At 47.0% G+C, this 23324-nt stretch overlaps 1 protein-coding gene across 7 annotated transcripts in view; it reads right to left on the bottom strand.

Annotated features, from left to right (window-relative positions):
- Positions 1–23324, bottom strand: part of TSNARE1 (t-SNARE domain containing 1) — a 417418-nt gene that overhangs the window by 175269 nt on the left and 218825 nt on the right. For 6 of the 7 annotated variants that reach the window (XM_066625627.1, XM_066625626.1, XM_066625629.1 and 3 more), the window contains exon 8: positions 7811–7978. In XM_066625627.1, the coding sequence (XP_066481724.1) occupies positions 7811–7978 (168 nt within the window). The remainder of the gene's footprint in view (positions 1–7810; positions 7979–23324) is intronic. The other variant, XM_066625633.1, reaches the window with a different exon arrangement.

The following is a 23324-nucleotide window of genomic DNA, read 5'->3' as shown; positions in this document are numbered from 1 at the left end:
CAAGGTGTTATTAGTGATGGGAAGGTTGCCACGGGCTGGAATCAACAAGAAATGGCCACAACCTGTAGCTCTGCCATTAGCCACAGTAGAAATCAGGTGATGAGTTGAAGGGAAAGGAGAAGGTGGGCCTGAAGGATTGCAGAGAATTGGCGCAAGGGGACTGGATGGGGTGTGGGGGAGAATAGGCTTCTTATATTTCAGGCAAGCACTGGAAGGCTCTGAGCCCAGCGATATGAGTTTCAGCAACACATCTACATCATACACAACACTGCAATCCTATGCATACTTTCCTGGGAGTTAACCCCTTTGGACACAGTGGGACTTACCTCTGAGGATTCATGCATAAGATAGTGCTTTAAGGGGGGAGGGGGTGACAAAATGTTGCCCAAGAGAACCGGCCTTGGACTCAAATAGCCCACCATCCTGTGTCCTAGACAAATGATAAAGAAGTAGCCTCCTTGACCACTCAGATTGTCATTGGAGGCCCTGCTCCGTGTGCCCCTGAACTCTGACATGGGTGGCCTGCCAGAAGACAGGGCAGGATCAGCAACTGCCCCTTTGAACCCCACATGCACCTGAAGGTACATTTGTTTTCCTCCCTGGGGTATTGTGGGAGAGAGCCATGTCCTTCTGATTCCAAACACATCTGAAAATGTGCTCCTTTGTGTCTGCAGCTGCTTAGGGAGTGAATCTACCGCCACTAGTTTTCAAACATTTGCTGCTGTCATTTGGTCCTTTCTATAATTGCGATTTATTGTTAAATGTGTGGCACATTTGTTGTTTTGTGTGCTTTGTGGCACACTCTGTTTTATTAGGGAGGGGGAGGTTTGTCAGCTGCCTTTGGTACATTGATAGGGACAGACTAGAAGTAGAACAAACATGCAGCTTTCACACCATAAGTCTCTTATGTTTTGCAGAGGAAGAGCAAGTGCACCTATTCTTCCCCACCACAGCACCTCTTGCAGTAGTACTGGTGGTCCTGGCAGCTGTGCCATTGGGGACGGGAGGAAGAAAGCTGCCCCTTCATCCAGACTTAATAAGAACATCACCTGGCAGGACAAAGTTCCAAACAACGCAGTCCTGGAACGAGCTGGAATCCCTAGCATGTATGCACTGCTGAAACAGAGACGCCTGCGTTGGCTTGGTCATGTCGTGAGAATGGATGATGGCCGGATCCCAAAGGATCTCCTCTATGGAGAACTCATGCAAGGAAAGCGCCCTACAGGTAGACCACAGCTGCCATACAAGGACATCTGCAAGAGGGATCTGAAGGCCTTCGGAGTGGACCTCAACAGGTGGGAAACCCTGGCCTCTGAGCGGCCCGCTTGGAGGCAGGCTGTGCAGCATGGCCTTTCCCAGTTGGAAGAGACACTTGGCCAACAGTCTGAGGCAAAGAGGCAAAGAAGGAAGGCCCATAGCCAGGGAGACAGACCAGGGACAGACTGCACTTGCTCCCAGTGTGGAAGGGATTGTCACTCCCAGATTGGCCTTTTCAGCCACACTAGACGCTGTGCCAGAACCATCTTTCAGAGCGCGATACCATAGTCTTTCGAGACTGAAGGTTGCCAACAATAATAAAAGCAGAAAGTTGAGGTGTAGGAAGTGCCGGGTGCATATGCTGGATTGGTCATGAGGACACAAGGTGGAGCAGAAATATTCATCTTTATGTATAAGAAGACATCCTCTTAAAACTGGGGAAAAGATGAATATGTTTGTCCTGCCACATCTAGGCTAGTCTCAATAAATTGCTATACTGTAATCCGGTGGTTCTCAAACTTTTTAGCACGAGGATCCACTTTTTAGAATGGTATTAGGTGGGAGTGGGTCAGACACCCATTCTGATTGGATCTGGTAGTTGGCAGAGGTTCAGATCTGAGGTTAACGGACCGTGGCGAGGCAACACCTTACTGGCTGGGGACTGCCCAGCTTAAGGCGGGCGGTAGCTGCCCAATGAGATGCAATGATCTCTCCCACTGTTGGAAGCAGAAGCCCCTAACTTTCTGCTAATGTTCCATTATTATGAAGAATATTTACATTCCACTTCTAAAGAGAAAGTGGGGCTATCAAAGAAGTTTGTGTAACAGAAGGAATAGGAAGAGGCTTCAGACCCCATCAGTATCTCCCATAACTAGTAAGTAAACGGTAAGTACTGCACCACATGGTGCAAGCAGCCCCTCCCACTCACAGTTGAAGCCATTCCAGACAGCAACACACAGCTCACCAAGCCAAATGGCATCTCTTGAGCATTGCTGTCACTGCCTGGAATGGCTCTGGAGGGAGTGGGGGGTGCTTACATGGTATGTTGTGGTGCCTGCAGAACTTACTGCTTTGCCCCACCCCAGCTATGCTACTGGGGTCTGGTACCATGCCATGTATCAAGGGGCGTTGTCCAAGGGCCCCTGAAGACCTGGCACTGGCCTGCATATCCCTATTGCCTACTCTGACCAGCAGAAGTTCTTCAAGACCTTAAGCACAGGATACACCTTATTCCTACAACTTATCCAAACAGAAATACCAGGGCCTTAACTGCATCTGAACAGCCCTCCTCCCTTTCAAAGCTCAGCCCTTTCATAACAACTCTCTTCAGATCTCCTGTCACTCTTTCTCCCCCAAGATGACAGTGGGTAGATTCTAATACCTGAACCTTCGTGATGGATGTGGATGAAATGTTTCTGAACCTGACGGTTCTTTCCTGCCCACTCCCGTTAATGCTTCCATCCCAACCACCCTGAAAGCAAAAGAGCAAAAGGGCCCGTGCTCCAGTTTTGAAGGAGAGGCAACTCCCCCTTTGGCTATAACCTTGAGTCAGTAGAGCCTCGCAAGAGTGTGTGGAATTTGACATCTGTTTAAGCCAATCTGTATTCATAAAAACACTTAAGCAAGAGCTTTGTTGAACCAGAACACAGGTTGCAAGCTCCGATGCAGAGCCCATGTTAATGGAAAAATCTCCCCTTGACTTCCAAACAGGGTTTAGATTAGACCATAGGAATCCAATTTTACAGATCTCAGGGGAAGAGGACTATTATATCTGGTGATTATTAGAAACCACTCAAAATGACCTCAAATAGATTTTCCTACACAGTCATGTCACATTTAGGGCTTAAACTTTCCCCTGGCTCCCAGCCAAACATTGCTTATATGGAAAATTCCAGCCACAACCACTTATTATTCTGAGAAAATTCTATGTGTGAGGAGCAGATGGAATCATTTTGTTTTCCCCTGCAGGTTTTCTCTCCCTTCTTCTCGCCCTCACCCTCCCTTTGCAAAGTTACATTATGCCATTGTCAAGTTTCTAAGGCAGAGGAGAAATGGGACAATTCTTCTTTGAGCTTCTTGGGGGGGGGGAATACTGGGAAAAATACACTCAACCTTTTCAGAGTATCTTTTGATGTGGCACTTTCAGAACATTCATCCTGCACGACAGGGCACTCAGAGATGGGAATCTGCACATTCAATTTCACAGACCGTAGTGGCTTAGGCTTAACTACCCACTGACCAGGAAGGAATGTTCGCACTCCCAAACTAACAGGTAAAATCTTGTGTTTAGAGCAAAGCATAAATGAAAGAAAGAATTGGTTCAAAGAAGAGACTGAGTGAATGAACTGTAGGATGAGCACTAACACTTTATGACATCTGGACTGGGAACACAAATGTTCAGGTGGCATATACCGTGCACATGCTGGATCTTGTCTGATCTCAGAAGCTAAGCAGGGTCAGGTCTGGTTAGTACTTGGATGGGAGACCGCCTGGGAATACTGGGTGCTGTAGGCTTATACCATAGTCTTTCGAGACTGAAGGTTGCCAACCATATATATGATGTAGTTGTTTGCAAGAACTCGGGATGGTTGGATTCATTGGTCTCTCAGTCAGTTATGACAGAGCATTATACATGGTTGATGTGGCCTTCTTTCTCTGCTCACAAGTACAACCATTGTAACACACAGGCATGCATCACGGACAACATGGAAGCATCTTTCTTTGGTCTGCCAAAGATGGTTTAGTTTTTCAACCATCTGCCTCTTAAACCAATTTTTTAAAAAATTAACTAACTGTAGAGCCCAATTCTAACTGGGCTTCCCATACTGCAATACAGCAGCACTGACAGAACTGCCACTGTATCCCATGGGGCCAGTCAGAGGTCTCCTTGAGATGTCCTCAGGGTCCTCAGTCAGAGGTCCTCCTTGAGAGGTCTCCAAGTTCCCTTACCTCGTGTTAGGCCCCAGCCTGCCCAATGGGGCTACTCAGATATGAACCAGCTCAAATGCTGGTGCAGAAACAAATAGCCCCATGTAGGGCTTTCAGGCTCAGGATGGGGATTAGAATGTGGCAAAGGCTTCCTCCACTGTCCCCATTCCCTGCCTGGGCCTCAACTGCCATCCCCTGCCAAAAAAAAGCTCCATCCCCACCAGTGTTCTGCCATTCTTCCTGCCTCCTTGCTGCCCTGCAGTGTCCTTACCTGGTCAGCGGGCATAGGCTCCAGAGACAGCAGTGGCCTCTTAGCCTAAAGCACTGACCTCTGTGCAGCTGCAACGTGGTTTATGGTAGAATTGCAACAAGAGGATTGAGCTCTTAACTTACACTTAAATATAGGTATATTTTGAAGCACTGAAGAAAGTGATATAACTTACAGTGCCATTAATAGTATTCAGTGACAGAAGAAAAAGGGATTTCAGTGTCAGGTGGAGGCCAAATTACATATAGTGAGAATGGGGATAGGGAGATGCTACCACCAAAGAGACAGAGAAAAAAAAGGTCTCTGGTTAAATGAATGTGAATGATATCACTCTGAAACAGCCTCATGGGCACAACAACGTTTGTTCTGGTCATACTTTATCCCTAGATAAGCCCCTGTTAATACTCAGTGACGTAAATGGGAGAGTTCTGTAAAATGAGTATTTCACAGCAGCGGTTCCCAAACTGGTGGGTCGTGACCTACCAGGGGAAATGGGCCATTCTCTTTAAGGGGAGTGGGTGGGGAATGGGTGCCCCAATGGCGCCGCAGTGATCAGAGCTCACTTCCGGTTTGCATGATTGCAAATCAGAAGTGAGCTCCAATAAACAATCAGAGCTCAAGGCAGCCATGCGGAAGCTGGCAGGACGCTCATGGAGGCTTCAGCAGCCCCCCTCCCCGATATGTTAAAGTTGCTGGGCGCCCATGGCGCTGCAATTGCTGCAGCGCCATTGGGACCACCCCACTCGCTCCCACCACACCCCCACCACTACTTACAGGGTTCCCAACTCTCTCGGAGGAGTTTGGGAACCTCTGTTCTACAGAAAAGGGGGGGGGAAGTGACTTTTGGAAGTGAAGACAACTTCCAAGAGATGAACAGCATCTGGGATCTTGCCTGACGCAGAATCACACAGAAATATGGAGTCTGGTTTTGAAATGACTCTTTAGAAACTGCTATGATCCAGCTGCAGTTAAGCTGTTAAACACCCCATCGATTTCACTGAGAAAGTCCAATGTCAGACTGAAATCTCTCCCATTTAAATCACTGAGTCTTAACAAGGGCTTATCTAGAGATAGAGTATGACCAGGCCAAATAAACCATCTACAGATGGAACCCAAAATGACAAGCCACCCCTTTTCTTGCAGTTGGCAAGACATGATGTTCTGCAGTGACAGAGGACCCAGCAGATAGCAGGGCAGCTGTATTGCACAGGACTGTCCATTTTGCTTGGATGCAACCCTCCAAGGTCTTCCCCAGCTCAGCTTTCTAGAGATGCCAGATAGTTAATGCTTTATTTGTGTACTCTGTCACTAAACTATGTTCCCTTCCATTGCTCAGCACTCTGAATCAGCCATAGGATGCAACCTCTAGGGCCAGTCCTATGCATGTCTACTCAGAAGTAAGTCCCATTAGAGTCAATGGAGCTTACTCCCGGGAAAGTGTGAATAGGATTGGACTGACAGGCTGCAATCTTAACCATACTTTCCTGAAAGTAAGCCCCATTGAACAAAATAGGACTAACTTCTGAGTAGACCTGGTTAGGATTGTGCCCTCAGGGGCCAAAGTCTTATTGGACTTCATTGGAGCATTCCTGAGATCAGGCATAGGATGGAGAAGGCAAGAAATCAAGAACAGCCTCCAGGCATATTGCTCTGCTCTCCATTCAGTTCTAAACATTGGCTGTAAGCACCAACATGTAATTAGCTTCATTAGGGATCTATTACCCCATATAATTCCCATCAACTGAATTAAAGTGCCATTTATAATGTTAAATCATGCCGAGTTTTCATCTCTACTTCCACCCCATTTCTTTTCCCCACTGAATTCGGCCTAACACTTGGCAATGGTTTGAATGTTTATGGTCTTCTCCAGCGCTGTTGATAGCATCTCACATTTCTTGCTGTACTAATAATATTCCCAAATCTACCACAAAACAATTACCTTAATCTAATTAGAGGGACTCAAGACTATATTTCTTAATCCAATCTTCTGATTTATCGTGGAATCCTATCAAGAGTTCATTCTTAGTTTGCATGGAAAGGGAGATGTACAGACATTTTATTTTCCTATTCTGTTCAATGGAGAAGAAAGTAAAAAAAGGACAAAATGGATGGTATAAGGTAAAGTAGCAAGTTGGTTATACTAAAAGCTATACAGAACATGTTTCAGAAGATAGAGAGCCAGGTGATTTAGGAAAAAGAGCACTACATCTGGCTGCGGCTGTGCTTTCCTAAGTTGCTGGTGTTAAAATGGGCAGGGCCTCCCTTTACAATGGGAGTCCAATGCTTGCTATGAATGGACATCATCCTGGGCTGTGTTCATGACATCCCTAGGGAAAGGAACTAGGATAACAGGAATGGGAAGAATCTTTTAAATATAGTTGCTAAAGAGGGTTGGAAGGTGACAAACCCAAGCTGAGACTTACAACTGTAAGTCTCTGACCTACACTGACCAAAGGAGCAATCTTGAGGCAGACTTGGGCTGGTGCAAGTCCCTTGCGCCAGCCCGGGAGTGTCGCAAACATGCCGTAAGGCACGTATGCGCCAACCTGGGAGTCAGGGAGGCCAGTGCAAGGAGTTGCATTGGCCTCCCCATGCTGGATCCAGCCCCAGCAGGGTAGGTTTTTGTCAGCTGAGCTCAGCTGAGGCGTTTCAGGGAAGGGTGGGTGGTGGGCGTTCCTGGGGTGGGCGGGCGGGGAGTGGGGGGCGGGGCCAGAATCTGGCAGTTATACCGGATCCTAGCCCCATTCCCAGGCAGCAGGAAGTGGCCCCTGGCCACTCTGTTCTGCTCAGATCTGTGCCACCTCATCAGGTGGCACAGATTCAAGTATACCCATTGGGGTTACAGGGTAAGGGGAAAGGTCTCCCCTTGCCTCGGGCTGTGCCGCTTTTGGCCCCAAACTTGTCCTGGATGCAGTGCAGGCCTGCTGTCCTGCCTGCTCCAGTGCAAGGATTCTGCTGCAAGGGTCATACAAACTCACTCCCTATAGTTAGAGGTCACCAACCAGGCACTACAATGAGCAAGAGAAGTTATGATTTATATGGTGCTGTCCCTGTTAATCACACTTAACAGAAAATTGAAAAGGCATTGCATTTTACAAGTTAAATGAGCTAAACCAAATTAAAATACACTTTACGCTACCCCACAAAACAAAAAATTAGCCTCTTCACAGGTCTACTTCTAGACCGGTTTTGAGCTCGATGCATTTCTCCAGGGTGAAATGGCAGCTGGAGATGCTTTGGGTGTCGCAGACTTCTTGCAAAGGCCTGCTCACATTCTCAGTTTTGCAGGCATCCATCAGGACCAAGACAATCACCTGTTTATAGGCGCCTAACTTTTCTGCAATGACAGTTACTGACCTCAATTTGCTGAATGGCTTCTTCCCGCTGACGGATGGCCTCCAGGTCCTCCTCTGTGATTTCGGAGAGCAGGGCATGCTCCTGGTTTTGTTCTGGCCACACGCCGTCCCCTCCATTGAAGATCTTTTCATCATCAGCCAGGTCAGAGAAAGGGGTCCGGGGACTCTGCTGAAATAAAGGAATAAAGCAGGTTTTAGAGCCAGAGGGATCAGAGCCTGGGGTGGATTTCCCAAGACAGAAACTGGTGGTGGAGAAAACAGCACTCAGAAATAGAGAGATAACCATGATGTCCAAAACAGTACTGTCCAGGCAGGAGCATTTTTCCCCACTTGGCATACATTAGCAGTGTTGAGTGCTGCGGTTTTGGTGCAGGAATGTTGGGGAGTGGGGTCCCAAACACAAATTCCAAGAAGTCAGGCTCCAGCATCTTATCTCCCCACCTCCAGCCTCTCTCCTGCCTGCTTTATGCTAGTTTCATTCACAGCCCAATCCTGAGCTCCCCAGCGCTGGCGCTGTGCTTGCAGCACCAGCAATGGGTGTTGTGAAAGTGCCGTAACACACTTTCTTGCTAGCAGGAGACACCCAGCACCGGTGGGAAGGCCAGCACTAGGCAGTCCTGGGTCTCAGCACCAGATGGACACCAGTGAAGAGCTCCTAGTGGTTAGTATCTTGGGGAAGCAGGGAGGCTTTTCAGGGTGGGGGGAGGACGGGGAAAGGTGGGGAGGGGTGGAAATGGGAGTGTGGACTAGTGGATCAGGCCCAGGAGGGGGGCGGGGATGGCAGCAGAATCTGCTACCGAATCCTATGCCCTCTCCAAAGTTGCAGAGCCTGACACAGGCTTCCTTGGTTCTGTGCCATCTCAGGAGCTGGTGTAGATCCAAGGAGATCCTTTGGGGCCAGCAGAATTCTACAAGGGGTAAGGGAACCAATGAGACTCGGGCAGCTGCTCTGCTCCTGCGGGATACAGTGGTGGCCATTGGGGTGGCACCATACCATTCGGCACTGGCATCCCATAGGATTGGGCTGCCTGTTCATTTAGGGATCTGTCCTCCACTCATTGAAAGGCTAACCTGAGCTAGGAGCTTAGAAACAGCTGTCTGCTAGTGGCCCTTGTTCTGAAGATGACGGCTGGGGGAGGCGGGGTGTTTAAACTATGCCATCGATAGGACAGAAGGATGTCTTAATGGGTTTGGTGGTGGAAATGGATGAGTTTCCATTCAAAAAAAAAAAAAACAAAATGCAGAGAGGATGATGGTGACACGTTTCAGTGTGTTCTTTCCCTGCCTGGTAGGCTGTTTGTACAGCCCTTGCTGTGGCTAAGATTAGTGGAGCTGAAATGACAGGTGACACGGTCTCTTCCTTATCTGCCCAAATTAGGAGGCCATTAAGGTTGGGAGACCTTCAGCCATCACCATGGGCTTGACGGATGATGACACTGCAGTTGTACTTAGTGGCCATAAAAGGGAGCAAAATGTGGGGTAATCAGGAGCGGTTTTGTGGCATCACTGTGTGCTGTTTCTCGCTCTCCTAATGGAGGTTGTCAACAACAGGTGAACACACAAGGCTGGGTGAGGAAATGAATCCCTCTTGTCTGCTGTTTCCCAGAAACTCCATCTGCAGCCCTTCTCAGCATGTACTAGGGCTTTTGCATCCTGGATCCTGAATGACTGTGTCCTCATCAAATGTGTCACAGTCATTGGTGTCCCTGGACATTCATGTCTGACATTCAACCTGACACCAACAGCACTCTTGTTGTGGCCTTTCTACCAGCTATAGTTTCCACGAGCATTTAATGATTATTCTACCACAGGGGTGTCCAAACCCCGGCCCAGGGGCCACTTGCAGCCCTCGGGGGCTCCCAATTCAGCCCTCAGGGAGCTCCCAGTTTCCAATGAGCCTCTAGCCCTCTGTAGACTTGCTGGAGCCCATGCTGGCCCGACACAAATGCTCTCAACATGAGGACGATTGTTCGACTGCTCTCCTGAGCTGTGGGACAAGGGCTCCCTCCACTACTTGCTGTTTCACGTCTGTGATGCAGCAGAGGCAGCAAAGGAAAGGTCGACCTTGCTTTGTGCAAGGCCTTTTATAGGCCTTGAGCTACTGCAAGACCTTCATTCATTCATATAAGTTCCATCTCTAAAAAATTCATTTATGTAAATTTATTCAAATTTTAAATGTAAATTAATTCATTTTTTTTTCCAGGCCCCCAACACAGTGTCGGAGAGATGATGTGGCCCTCCTGCCAAAATGTTTGGACACCCCTGTTCTACCATTTTAATGTGTTTGCCCAAAAACCCTGCCAGGAATGTAACTCAGTTGGTAATCATCCCAAGTCCCGGCTAGGCTGATCGACTCTTAAGCAAGTCTGGTTCAGAGACTGCCACTGAAAATTCTTTTGAAGATGGGGAGAAAATAAGTCCAGTGTCTCTCTGAGGCTTTCATGACACTTTCCACCATGCAAGATACAATCAGGGCGAGGAGGAAATTCATGTCTTTGGTGGCTTGTTCAGGCCCTTGAATTTTTCCCCTCCAAGGGACCAAATAAAGTTTCACTCTTGTGCGCCTTCCTGGTTTTAACGTTTAACCATTTCTGCTCAACGTTGCGTAGACGCAACAGGGACAAAATGTGTCCACTTGTGGCCTGGGCAAAAACGGGTTAAAATAGGGCTACAACATTGTGAAAATACTTAGGGCAGTGATAACCTCAGGCATCATCCCACTGAAACACCCCCAACATGAGTACCACTATAATGAGTGGATGATTTGCAAAAAGCCCCGACTAGCTGTGCTTCCGTTTCAGCAGACTGCAGCAGGGGCATCTCGCTTGGATTGTGTGCCCCTAATTATAATGATTTCCTACTGCAACACATATCCCAGTCCTATTTCTTCTTCTATATTAAAATCAGCCCTACTCCCCGCTAATGAGCACTAATGAGTTTGAATTACTTTTCCCCTTTCTTTGTTCTTGCCTCTAGTTATTGGTTTTGGTTTGTTTGTTTTCCCTGACTCAAGTTTCATGAGTGTTGTGTTTGTTCATTTAAACTTCATAAATGACCTGTTAACTTCATCAGTTGGGCAGGAGGTCTGGTCTAGTTGGGCAGGAGGTCTGGTCTCCGACTGCCTGAAGATAACATCCACAAGGTCGCCAGTTCGAGGCCACCGGCACCGTGCGACCTTGAAGAAGCTGACAAGCTGAAGCCGAGCGATTCCATCTGCTCTGAGCGTGGGAGGATGGAGGCCAGAATGTGAAACCAGATCAGAAGGAAACATCTGAATGTTATGGTTCTTGTAAGATAGAACCTTCTGTCAATTGTAAAAATCCCTATGGGGATTTAAATAGCCTGCCTATGTAAACCGCCTTGAATAAAGTCTTGAATAAAGACCAAGAAAGGCAGTATATAAATACCTGTAGTAGTATCACCAACTGGAATGAGCATTTATTTTAATCCAGGTCCACCCTGTTTATCCATGAACTTGGAACCTGCTGATTTAAGTCACTGTGGGTTCTGAGCTTACAGCAGGGGGCCTGATCTGAGTTCCAGTCACATTTGAGCCTTCTGAGGCTTGCAGAGTTCGCGCGCAGCCTCTCTGGGCCTCGGAAAAGCCCCTGGAGGTGTTGGAAAGGCACTTCTGGTTTTTACACATGGCCTCACCTGGCCTCAGAACACCTTTGAATGCAAACAAGGAACACCTCCGGTTACATCCAGAGGTCCTATTGGATCAGGCATGCAGATTCACTTATCTGCAGGTTTTGATATCTGCGGGGCCCTGGAAACGGTTCTCCCATGGATACAGAGGTCCAAGTGTACATCATATTGTGGGGAACTATGGCATAAAACATCATCTTCATCTGCGAGGAAACTTTATCAAAACATTTTCACTGTAGAACTTCTGCCTCTAAAGGCCCAATCCTGAACTCCATTAGTGCCAGCGCTGAGCGCCAGCATCAGTGCTGGGTGTAGCAAGGTACATCCACAGCACCCGGAGAGGACAAGCCACTGATGCTGGGCCAATGGCAGTTGGCGTTGAGCCTCAGAACTTCATGGACAGCTGGCCGGTACCCCTGCAGCACCGGCCGGCAGTGAGTACTTTCGGGGTGGGTGAGGGAGTGGGTGGAAAGGGGTAGGGGGGAGAGGGGGTGGGGAAAGGAACCAGGGCGGGAGGAGGTAGGACCAGCAAAGTCTTCTCCACTGTATCCTATCCTTCGTGTCGGGCTGCAAAACCCAAAACGGAGGCTCTCAAGTCTGCTCTGGCAAAATAGCCGGGGCAGACTTGAGAAGTCTCATTGTGGGGCTTGGGCTTTCCCCGCAGGAGAAGAAGACTTTCAGTGGCCTTGGCAGTGCCACTGGATGCAGCAGTAGCCTTTTTGGTAATGTTGCACCCAGCAGAGCCACCAGGGATAGGACTGGCTATGTTGGGAGAAGTAAGCAGGAAAGGGCAACACTGGTCTATCTTATTGTCAAGCTTCCCTTTTTCTCTGTCACGACCAACTTCACATTGTTTCCAGAAGGCATTCTGGGAAATAATGGTGAACTCCATCTAGCAGCTACCAGGAAAATTGCCACATCACTGACACTACCAAGTCCCTTGAACAATCTACCCCATTCTGTGCCTCCCTCACTGAAGATCACTAGAGGTCCAATCCTATCACCTCCGCTGGTGCAGCCACATCAGAAATGGGTATATTGTGTCGAGGGGGGCAGATTGGGAGGCTTCGGAGGATAAAGCCAACAGGGTCAACAGGGATGGGGGGGTATAGGGTTTCTTCCTTGCTAGATCTTCCTTTGGCAGAGCAAAGCTCTTTGCAAGGGCGGGAGTACAAGGTTGTGCTCATCAAGGCGTACCTCCAGTTTCTTTCCCAAGGCCTCTGAACATCTGCTAAGCTTGGAAGAAGTGAATTGGACTTTTTTATAATTGCCATACATTGGGGCACAATTTTCATTCTGATACCCACCATAACCCAAGATCATTTTCCTAGTTCATCAGTGACAGCTCAGACCCTATCAGAGTACATGGGAAACTGGGATTTTATTGCTGCAGAATGCATAGCTTTATACTTATTGGCCTTGAATCACATTTGCCATTTGGCTGCTTATTCACTCCGTTTGGAGAGGTCCTTCTGGAGCACTTCACAATCAGCTTTGACTTTTGCCACTCTAAGTAGTTCGCTTCTTCTGCAAATGGGGCCACCTCAGAACAAGTTAAAGAGCACCTGTCCCAATACAGATTCTTAAACAACTCTACTTCTTACTTTCCTCCACTGTAAAAATTGTCCAGTGGCAACACAACCCGATGCATCTCTATCAGAGGTGAATTCAAGGGTACCAACTAAAGTAATGTTCACCAGTTCAGAAATCTGTCAAACTGTGTCCCTGGTCCCCCAGGGGAGTGCTAACCTACCCAGAACAGGCTGCTACCCCACCATTGTCCCAGCAGGTTTGCTTCCCAGGGGAATCTGTGTCTTGTCCAGATTTAATTTCAGTTTGTTACCCTTATTCTGCCCTTAACTGGCTCCAGCCATCCTCTGAGAACCTCTTCAGTCTCTCCAGTTGGGGATGGGACAGATAGATAATGTTGGATGCCACTTGCATATTTTAATTTTACTTTCAAGTGCATCATAGGGCAAGCACATTGGTGGGGATCCATGAGGACCACTTTCATGTCCAAATGCTCTACCTGTGTCTGCAGTCAACTACTTCAGAGCCTCCATTCTCTCAGGCTGAAAGGAAATCATAGAATGCTAAATGTCCTTAGTTATCAATTGGCTTTTGTCAACATGATGGAAGTATTGATTGTGCTGTGATCATTCAGCTCCGGGCCCCTTTTCATTTTGGAGAGATCCAACAAAAACATACGGAATCAGTCTGACGTGCAGTAAAGTGAAAGGGAGGAAACCACACACCTTGGACACGTGGATTTCAAATGGCCCTAATGCAGTGGAAAATTCTCACTTCAACACAAGAACCACTATATGTGCCACAGTTAAAAATCAGTAGGAGTAGCAGCAGCAACAGCAAAACTTTCTTTCAGGAGGAGATAAAAATGTGTGAGAAAATATCTGGCCTTTGTGAGATCCTGCAGGAAACAGCACTCTGGATTATTACAGTCCCTAGATAATCAAAGCCATAAGCCCAGTTAATGCTCAGTCAGAGTCATTGGCAAATGCATCTCATTTTAAAACAATGACTTAACTGGGGATTCTTCTGACCAATATCCCATTAGTTGAATTCTTGCTTGCTTGCTTGCTTGTTTGCTTGCACAGGAGGGACTTAAGAAGTTCCTGCTACTAGTTTCAAATGACAGGAATCTAAGAGCCCAGCAACATGTGCAGAGCATCTTCATGCATTGTTCATAGCAAACAATGTCATGCTGAGCTTATAGAGCAAATGAAACCGTCAGCAATAAGACCCTTCCAGTCTCAAGAGATTGCAAGGCCTAGGAAGAGAGAAAAAGAAAACCCACCGAAGGGCAGCTAGTTTGTGCCTCCTGTGAGTTTCTCTGCTTCCTTTTTGTTGGACTTCATGACTCCTTCAAGTTCTCTCTCCCCCACTCCGGCTTGTTAACTCTACAGCTGAGATCTTGACCTCCACATTTTTTTTTTCTAGTCTGCCTCCAGTCCCGAGCTGATCCCTCTGTGCTCTTAGTTGGCTGCATTCATTAAGCAGCCAACGCAGGACAAGTGGAGGGCAACCACGCTATCTGGGGGCTGAAGTTCCGAGACGAGAAGGGCATTTTTATATATATAGCCAGAGTCCCTTTGATCGCAGAGTTGGGTCAAGTGCCCAGGTCAGTACAAACCTCGAAGGAACACTCAAAACTGACTTATTCCTTGTGAATCAAAGTGCAATTGGTTGAGCTGAGCTCAGTCTCACCGCAGCAAGCCCTGACTGCTTGGGAATGACAGATGTTCTTATACATTGCAGTGTGCAGGTCAGGGGCTGTGCTCTGAATGCTATAAAAATACTCCTGCAACGTGGAAAACCACCTGTACCATTTGAATAATAACCTTTTCCTACATGTTGGGTGGTGTCCATGTGGGGGGAGGGAGTAAATTTCACTTCTCTGTTCACTGGACACACTTGTCCTGCTGCATATCCAAGAGTGGGTCTAACATCTTAATAGAATATATGTGCATAAAGTACACAAGTCAATACCCCAAAAGAAATCCAGGAATGGGAAGCACAATCTGGGCCTCCACAAGCTGAACAACACACACACACACACACACACACTGTAAAGCACCTAACACTACTTGAATGCAAGTTCTGGTGGTGTTGGTAAGCATTGGGCCATCATTTTTTGAATATTTTGCCCAGACGGGAACCCCGACATTTGTCTCTAAACTTAAATTCTGCTTGGAAACATTTTTTAGAAGATTCCACTGGTGGAAAGGCCAAGACTTGATTTCTGTTGTACGAAACTTGGCTAAGTTGTGACAAGTGGACAGCTTCTCTAGGTCAGGGGTGTCCAAAGTTTTTGGCAGGAGGGCTGCATCATCTCTCTGACACTGTGTCGGGGGCCGGGGGGGGGGAAGAATTAGTTCACATTTAAAATTTGAATAAATTTGCATAAGTTTACATAAATGAATATATTAAAGATGAGCTTATATGAATGAATGAAGGTCTTGCAATAGCTCAAGGCCTATAAAAGGCCTTGCACAAAGCAAGGCTGGCCTTACCTTTGCTGCCACTACTGCATCACAGACGTGAAACAACAAGCAGTGGAGGGAGGCCTCATCCCACAGCTCTCACGAGAGGTCAAACAATCGCCCTCACACTGAGAGCAGTTGCGTCCGGCCAGTGTGGGCTCCAACAAATCTCTGGAGGGCCAGAGGCTCATTGAAGACTGGGGGTTCCCTGAGGGCCACATTGAGAGGACTTGAGGGCCGCAAGTGGCCCCAGGGCCGAGGTTTGGGCACCCCTGCTCTAGGTTAATATTTTTCAGGGATAGGATAATGATATTGTTTTGCTATTGTTTTAAGAGAAAGTACCTTATTTGTACGGTTCAGATTGCAACCAATCAATGTTTTTTAAAAGTCTGGAGTAATTTCATTGGCAAGCATAGCCTATTCAAGCATTTGTAGAGGCTGATACATTTTGAAATGAGATAACTGCTCAGGGCTTTCTCACTCAATCCAATTATCCATGCCTACCTGCATCTTCCCAGTTATCTCTGCTTCTCCTCTTGCCATCACAATTCCTCAGTGCCCAAAACAGGAAAACAAACTTGCTTCATCTTGCAGCGCAAAAATTCAGAAAGTGTGTGATTTCAAAATCACAAACGAACACGCGTTGTGGGTGCAAATCCTTCATTTGTGGATGCAAATTGGGGTTTCTTTGTGCATGATTTGATTTTGCTTTGCACAGCATTTTGAGGGATGCCTGGTTCCCATTAACCCATACTATTCCTTTTGGGGAGAACATTTCTCTATATCAGTTGTTTTGCTACAAGTCCAAGCTTTCCAGTCCCTTACTTCAACGCATAAATGGGGCCATCTGCAGCTCACAAAAGTTGTGACTGAAACAACGCATTATTATTTGTTCCTGGATGGTTTTGTTTTCTTTGGTAAAGCTCAGCAGAATTTGCACATGCTTGCCTAATTGAAGAACTGCATCGCCAAGCGTGTGCGTGTGCCTTCATGCTTTCCAGGAGTATCTGGTTGGTGATCATTACTGGAAAGAAATGAGTTGCCCTTGATGGCTCCACAGTCTCATCCATAGGGCTCCTTATGTTCTTTGAGAAAAATCCATCCTGTTCCTTCTGTCCCTGATTAGGAGTATAGTTAGTAACTGTGTTAAGAATTAGCACATTTATGGGGAGGAGGGGTTTCTCGAGAGCAATCTGTCATGATGACGGCTAAATCAAACCCCCGGTTCAGAAGCATCAGAACTCTGAGGGCCTGATGCAGAGGGTGTTTACCCTGCACATGCCTGATCTTGTCTGATCTCGGAAGCTAAGCAGGGTCAGGCCTGGTTAGTACTTGGATGGGAGGCCACCTGGAAATACTGGGTGCTGTAGGCTTATGCCATAGTCTTTCGAGACTGAAGGTTGCCAACCAAACATGAGGAGGATCTTTGCCTATCTTCCTCCCTGTCATCTTCCCAGACTTATCTTGCTGTCCATTGTGGGAAGCACAGCGGTGACTTAAAGAGGCCCTTGGTTTGAGCAGGTCTGTTCTCATATGGCGATAGCCATGCTCAGACTGCAGTTGCGCCTGTAGCAAATTCTTCAATGTGTTCCTTAAGAGGAAAAGTTTGTCTGTTTCTATTTAGAGTCCTCTTCCCTCCCTCCCCCTCCCTCTCCTACTGCCTTTTCATTTGATGGCTTTATCTGCAATGCCAACAGATGGTCCTGTGGCAACATGAGTGAAGTGGAATAATGCTGAGCAGAAGCATAAACATTCCATCCCCCCCTCCCTGCAGCCTGTCATTAATTATTTTTAAAAAGAATCCATTTTATTTAACAAGCCCAACTTTGGATCACAATACAAACACATTCAGGACCGGGAGAAATTGGACCGCTCTGCTAACGTGGGCGCCCAGCATGCAAACTGAAATGACCTGGATGAATGTTTGCCCAGATCACTAGAAAAATGTGAGCACTGGTTGGGATTTTTATGGCACAGCAGCCCATTTTAAAAGCTGTCCCTGCCTTTTCCCAGCTGCCTGAATTATATCCTCATAATTCTTGAGGCTTCACCCTGTTCTACCCACCGGCAAACTGTTCTGGCTGTCACTGAAGGCTAAAAATTATACAGAGCACTGTTCCTCTACTTGCAACATGGGGTGGAGTGAGCCTGCTTCAAGCTTTATGTCTCTCTCTTTGACAACTAACACACCAATCACCCTTTCAACAGAACCTGAATTTTAGGTGATACTTTGAATATTATCCAAAGCCCTGATGTTTCCACAGATAGTTATTGCAGGCAGAGAGCTCTTCTCCTGGGCAAGAGCAGCTGAAATCTCCTCCCCACCACATCATCCTCTCTTCTCCTTATCTTCAGGCAAAGTAATTGGGGGGATGGGACATTGCGTTAATAATGGTGCCATTTCTTCAATCACACATGGCAACAAATTATGGGTGCCTTGCTGCATTCCCTCTCTGGTTCCAAACCATTAATCAGAAGGTCACATTTTGGCTCAGTTCAAGTTTCAACATCCAGTCTCCACAACATGGAGGCTGTGGACATCCAGCCTCCACAACATGGACATAAATCTGGCTCTCAAGACCAGTGGTGTAGCAAGAGGGGGTGCAAAGCACTAAGTTTTGCAGGAAGCCTCACCGCAGCATGCAAGCAGCCCCTCCCCTTCAGAGCCATTTCAGGAAGTGGGAGCAAAACAGAGGTGAATGACAGAGAAGACCCAGAGCACGCCACCCCTTTGGAGCTGGCCACAGGGAGGATGCAACAGGAGCAAGCAGTGCTGATTCACCCAAGCACCTGTCAAGGATTCTACAGGCAGCATAAGGTGGGAGTTGGGAGTGAGCTGGCCGACAACCCCGGGGCCGACAAGGATATTTGTCCCCTTGCCTCTACTACAGGTCAATTCGAACCTGGGTCAGTGCAATCACTGATGCAAATCTGTATGGACCCATGAAGACAGATCAGGCCTGGGAAGGGGGGTTGGATACGATACACACCAGCGTCACTGATCCTGTCCCACCCTGGGCCTAATCTGCCCACCCACCCTGTTTAACTTCCGTCCCCCACCCCTAAACTGGATGTACCTCCTATGGCAGGCCTCAAGACAACTCACAACACCAGTGAGAAGGGTCTGGCCTTCCCATTGGCAGGCCTGGGCCTTGTTCTGTCGCAAAGTGCTTTATGGTACTTTTGCAATAGCATGTATTGGAACATGTGTTCTGCCGGTGCAGGTTGCCATTCGGATTGGTTAACAAGGGTGTGGCAGTTACATGAGCAGTGAACATGTGTCTGGATCAAACTGAATTTCAGAAGCAAGCAAACCCCTTCCCAACACTCAGTATGAGAGTTGGTGTCATTAGTGGTTACCATATTAAGATTAATGACCAAGTGCATAAACCCTTCAGGGGGAGGGGTCATTCCCCTAGTGAAATTAATGACATTGTCATATACTTTTTTCCCCCCTTTCCAGACAAATTTTCTATGGCTGGCAGCTCCAAAGTAACATCGAGATTCACTTTCTGACTTTGAAAAATGTGTCCGGCATTTAATTCATATTGATTATCCCACTTGGGAGTTGTAGTGCAGTATAGCAGTCTGTAATCTAAACGCTCTCTAGGGGAACATTGAAATGAGAGTTTATTTGTTGGCACCAGGGGCTCTAAAGATAATTTGAAATCACAATTGGCTTATATTTCATAGACCCAGGGTTATTAAACTGACCTTATTCCTACCGCTGGTCTCCACTATGGAACTGCAGTGGAGATTGTGTTCCTCGATCACCCCCCTTGGGAGATCTAGGCTGCAGCCCCGTCTCTCTTAATTCCAACCTGCTCTCCACTCTAAATGTTTCTAGCCTCTGCTTTCAGCCATATTGACTGATATCACGTCAAGCAGCACTGTAAATAAATTACCCATTCTTCACGTCTATTGTCACCTTGAAGGTATTTATAGAGTGCAATCATTTCTCTGCCAAACCCTCTTCCCAAGGCTACATAAATTCAACTACTTCATTTCCTCTTCCTACGTCTCCAAGTCTCAGCTTTCGCTCCCCCCCCAATACTATTTTGTGTATTCATTTATTTTATATCCATCCTGAATTGGTAAACAGATGTCTAAGAGCTGCATCATTCCATAATGATACAGTTGATCTTTACTGTAAGTAGAGGCTCGTGTTCCTCTCATCTGTTCCTGACCTTCCAGCTAGTCCTTCCTGCTATCTGTGCAGAATGCATGGAGGTGATACACAGCTAGCTACTTGCTACTACTGGAGAGATGGCCACGAGGTGTGGAACTGATATTGAAATTAGTAAGGGATGATTCCCCCCTCTCCGCTTCCCGAGATCAATTTGGAACTGGTTTTGGCTAAGCCATTTCTGCCCAATGTTGCATTTACACCACAGGGACCAAATGCGTGCCCCTGTGGGTCAGGCAAAAATGGGTTAAAACAGAAACAAAACACTTAATTTTTTTTGCTTCCCACTTCTACATTGGGAAACTTCAAAGCGCACCCAATTATGTCATCACTGAGTATAGTAATCACTGAGTATGGACTCAGCTGCCCTGAGAAACTAGGTTCCCAAGTCTCCCCGCACATGGGATACTGCTATTATAGGGAGCAAAACAGCAAGAAATGAAGAGAGAGACCTGAAGAGAAAGAGCTTGCTGCTTCCCCTGGGCCACCGTCAGTCAAAAAAGGCAGGAGGAAGCAAGACAAGGAGTAGCTCTTGGCATGTACTGATGGTGAGAAGCATTCATGAGATTGCAAGCCTGGACATTATATCAAAAATATCACTCATGCAAGGTGACCAGATGCAGTGGAGGACATAAGAACAACCCTGCTGGATCAGGTCATCTAGTCCAGCTTCCTGTATCTGTACAGCTTCCTGTATCGCACAGTAGCCCACCAAATGCCTCCGGGAGCATTTGACAAAAGAAAACAAGAGACCTCATCCTGGTGCCCTCCCTTGCATTGGCATTCTGACATAGCCCATTTCTAAAATCAGGAGGTTGTACATACACATCATGGCTTGTAACCTGTGATGGCTTTTTCCTCCAGAAATTTGTCCAATCCCCTTTTAAAGGCATCTAGGCCAGATGCCATCACTACATCATGTGGCAAAGAGTTCCACAGACCAACCTGTTGGCAACCTTCAGTCTCGAAAGACTATGGTATCACGCTCTGAATGGTGGTTCTGGAACAGCATCTAGTGTGGCTGAAACGGCTGATTTGGGAGTGACAATCCCTTCCACAATGGAAGCAAGTGCAGTCTGTCCCTGGTCTGTCTCCTCCGCTATGGGCCTTCCTTCTTTGCTTCTTTGCCTCAGTCTGTTGGCCAAATGTCTCTTCAAACTGGAAAAGGCCATGCTGCACAGCCTGCTTCCAAGCGGGCCGCTCAGAGGCCAGGGTTTCCCACTTGTTGAGGTCCACTCCTAAGACCTTCAGATTGCTCTTGCAGATATCCTTGTATCGCAACTGTGGTCTACCTGTAGGGCACTTTCCTTGCACGAGTTCTCCATAGAGGAGATCCTTTGGGATCCGGCCAACCACAGACTAACCACACACAGAGTAAAGAAATAATTGCTTTTGTCTGTCCTAACCCACCCAACACTCAATTTTAGTGGATGTCCCCTGGTTCTGGTGTTGTATGAGAGGGTAAAGAGCATCTCTCTATCCACTCTGTCCATCCCCTGCATAATTTTGCATGTCTCAATCAAGTCCCCCCTCAGGCGTCTCTTTTCTAGACTGAAGAGGCCCAAACACCGTAGCCTTTCCTCATAAGGAAGGTGCCCCAGCCCCGAAATCATCTTAGTCGCTCTCTTTTGCACCTTTTCCATTTCCACTATGTCCTTTTTGAGATGTGGTGACCAAAACTGGACACAATACTCCAGGTGTGGCCTTACCATTGATTTGTACAATGGCATTTTAATATTAGTTTTGTTCTCAAACTAATTAGTGTGTTCTTAGTACCTTTCCTAATGATCCCAAGCATAGAATTGGCCTTCTTCACTGCCGCCGCACATTGAGTCAACACTTTCATCGACCTGTCCACCACCACCCCAAGATCTCTCTCCTGATCTGTCACAGACAGTTCAGAACCCATCAGCCTGTATGTGAAAGTTTTGATTCTTTGCCCCAATGTGCATGACTTTACACTTACTTACATTGAAACACATCTGCCATTTTGCTGCCCATTCTGCCAGTTTGGAGAGATCCTTCTGGAGCTCCTCACAATCACTTCTGGTCTTCACCACTCGGAAATGTTTTGTGTCATCTGCAAACTTAGACACCTCACTGCTCAACCCTGTCTCCAGGTCATTTATGAAGAGGTTGAAAAGCACCGGTCCCAGGACAGATCCTTGGGGCAGTCCACTTTCCACTTCTCTCCATGGTGAAAATTGCCCATTGACACCCATTCTCTGCTTCCTGAACCTCAACCAGGTCTCAGTCCAGGAGAGGACCTGTCCTCTAATTACCTGTGGAGTTTTCTCAGCAGCCTTTGGTGAGGGACTGTGTCGAATGCCTTCTGACACTCTGGATACATAATGCCCACGGGTTCTCCTGCATCCACATGCCTGTTGACCTTTTCAAAGAATTATAAGGCAATGGGGCAAGACTTACCCTTACAAAAGCCATGCTGATTCTCCCTCAGCAAGTTTGTCTATGTGTTCTGAAATTCTCTGGATGAGGCATTCCACCATCTTACCCAGTATAGATGTTAGGCTGACCGACCTAGTTTCCCGGGTCCCCCCTCTTTCCCTTTTTAAAGATCGGTGTGACATTTGCTATCCTCCAATCTTCTGGCACTGTGGTCATTTTGAGGGACAAATTGCATATTTTAGTCAAGCGATCAGCAACTTCATTCTTCAATTCCTCAACAGCTGTAACCAATGTATAGAAGAGGGAATTTGGGCAGGTGCAGCTTTTCAAACCCTTCCATGTTGACATTAGGACAAGGTGCACTTGTCCTAATTCCCTCTTCTATATAATGATTAAAGGTGTAGGCATGCTGTCCTCCATCTGGTCATCCTGCACTCATGGAAATCTCACCACATACTGGACTACGGCTGAGTGGATAAGCAAGTGCCAGTCTTAGCCTTCTTTCTTTGTTCTCTACTGAATCTAACTACAGACTCTTGACTCTCTTATCTCTTCCACCTTTCCTAGCCCTCCCCAGTTGATGCCACCTCAGCATTCCTTCCTCCATACCTCCCCCCACCAACTTCTCTTTCTCTGTCTACTGACTTTCTCCTCAATTCTTACTTCTGCTAGCGTTGCTCACATGCATGCATCCCTTAGCAGTGTTTCTCAAATTGTGGGTCAGGACCCACCAGGTGGGTTGTGAGCCCATTTCAGGTGGGTCCCCATTCATTTCAATGTGCATTTTATTTTTTTATAGTCTTGATGCTACCATGGCACATGACTGATTTGTGGCAATGTTACAGACAGACAGTACTAATCCATTTAGAAATATACGATTGGCCAATTGGAAGTCAATGGTGGCCAATGACTGGCAATCTTGATAACATAAATGGTGCTATAACCACTATTCTGTACTTGTACTTATTTAAGTATCAGTTCACTCCACCCATTCTATCTTCAGAGGAATGCTCACTTAGAAATGCTCAGTCATACGTTTTGTTTTGATTGAGCGGCACTAACTTTCATTTTCATTTGAGATATGGGTTCAAGCCATACAAGTACATTGTATGGGCTCAAACGACACAGGTCAATTCAAGAGGGGAGGGCATTCCTGAGATGTCGCCATCTTCAGTGTTTTGGAGATAGCCATGAAAAAGGCAAGAAGCCGTGGGTGGTGTCCGTTTGCTAGCTCCAAAACCGTAGGACATCAAAACATTGATAGATTCCTCCTG

This window comes from Tiliqua scincoides, chromosome 4 (genome assembly GCF_035046505.1).
Source record: "Tiliqua scincoides isolate rTilSci1 chromosome 4, rTilSci1.hap2, whole genome shotgun sequence".
Lineage (NCBI taxonomy): Eukaryota > Metazoa > Chordata > Lepidosauria > Squamata > Scincidae > Tiliqua > Tiliqua scincoides.
This window is presented reverse-complemented; position numbering and strand designations above follow the sequence as displayed.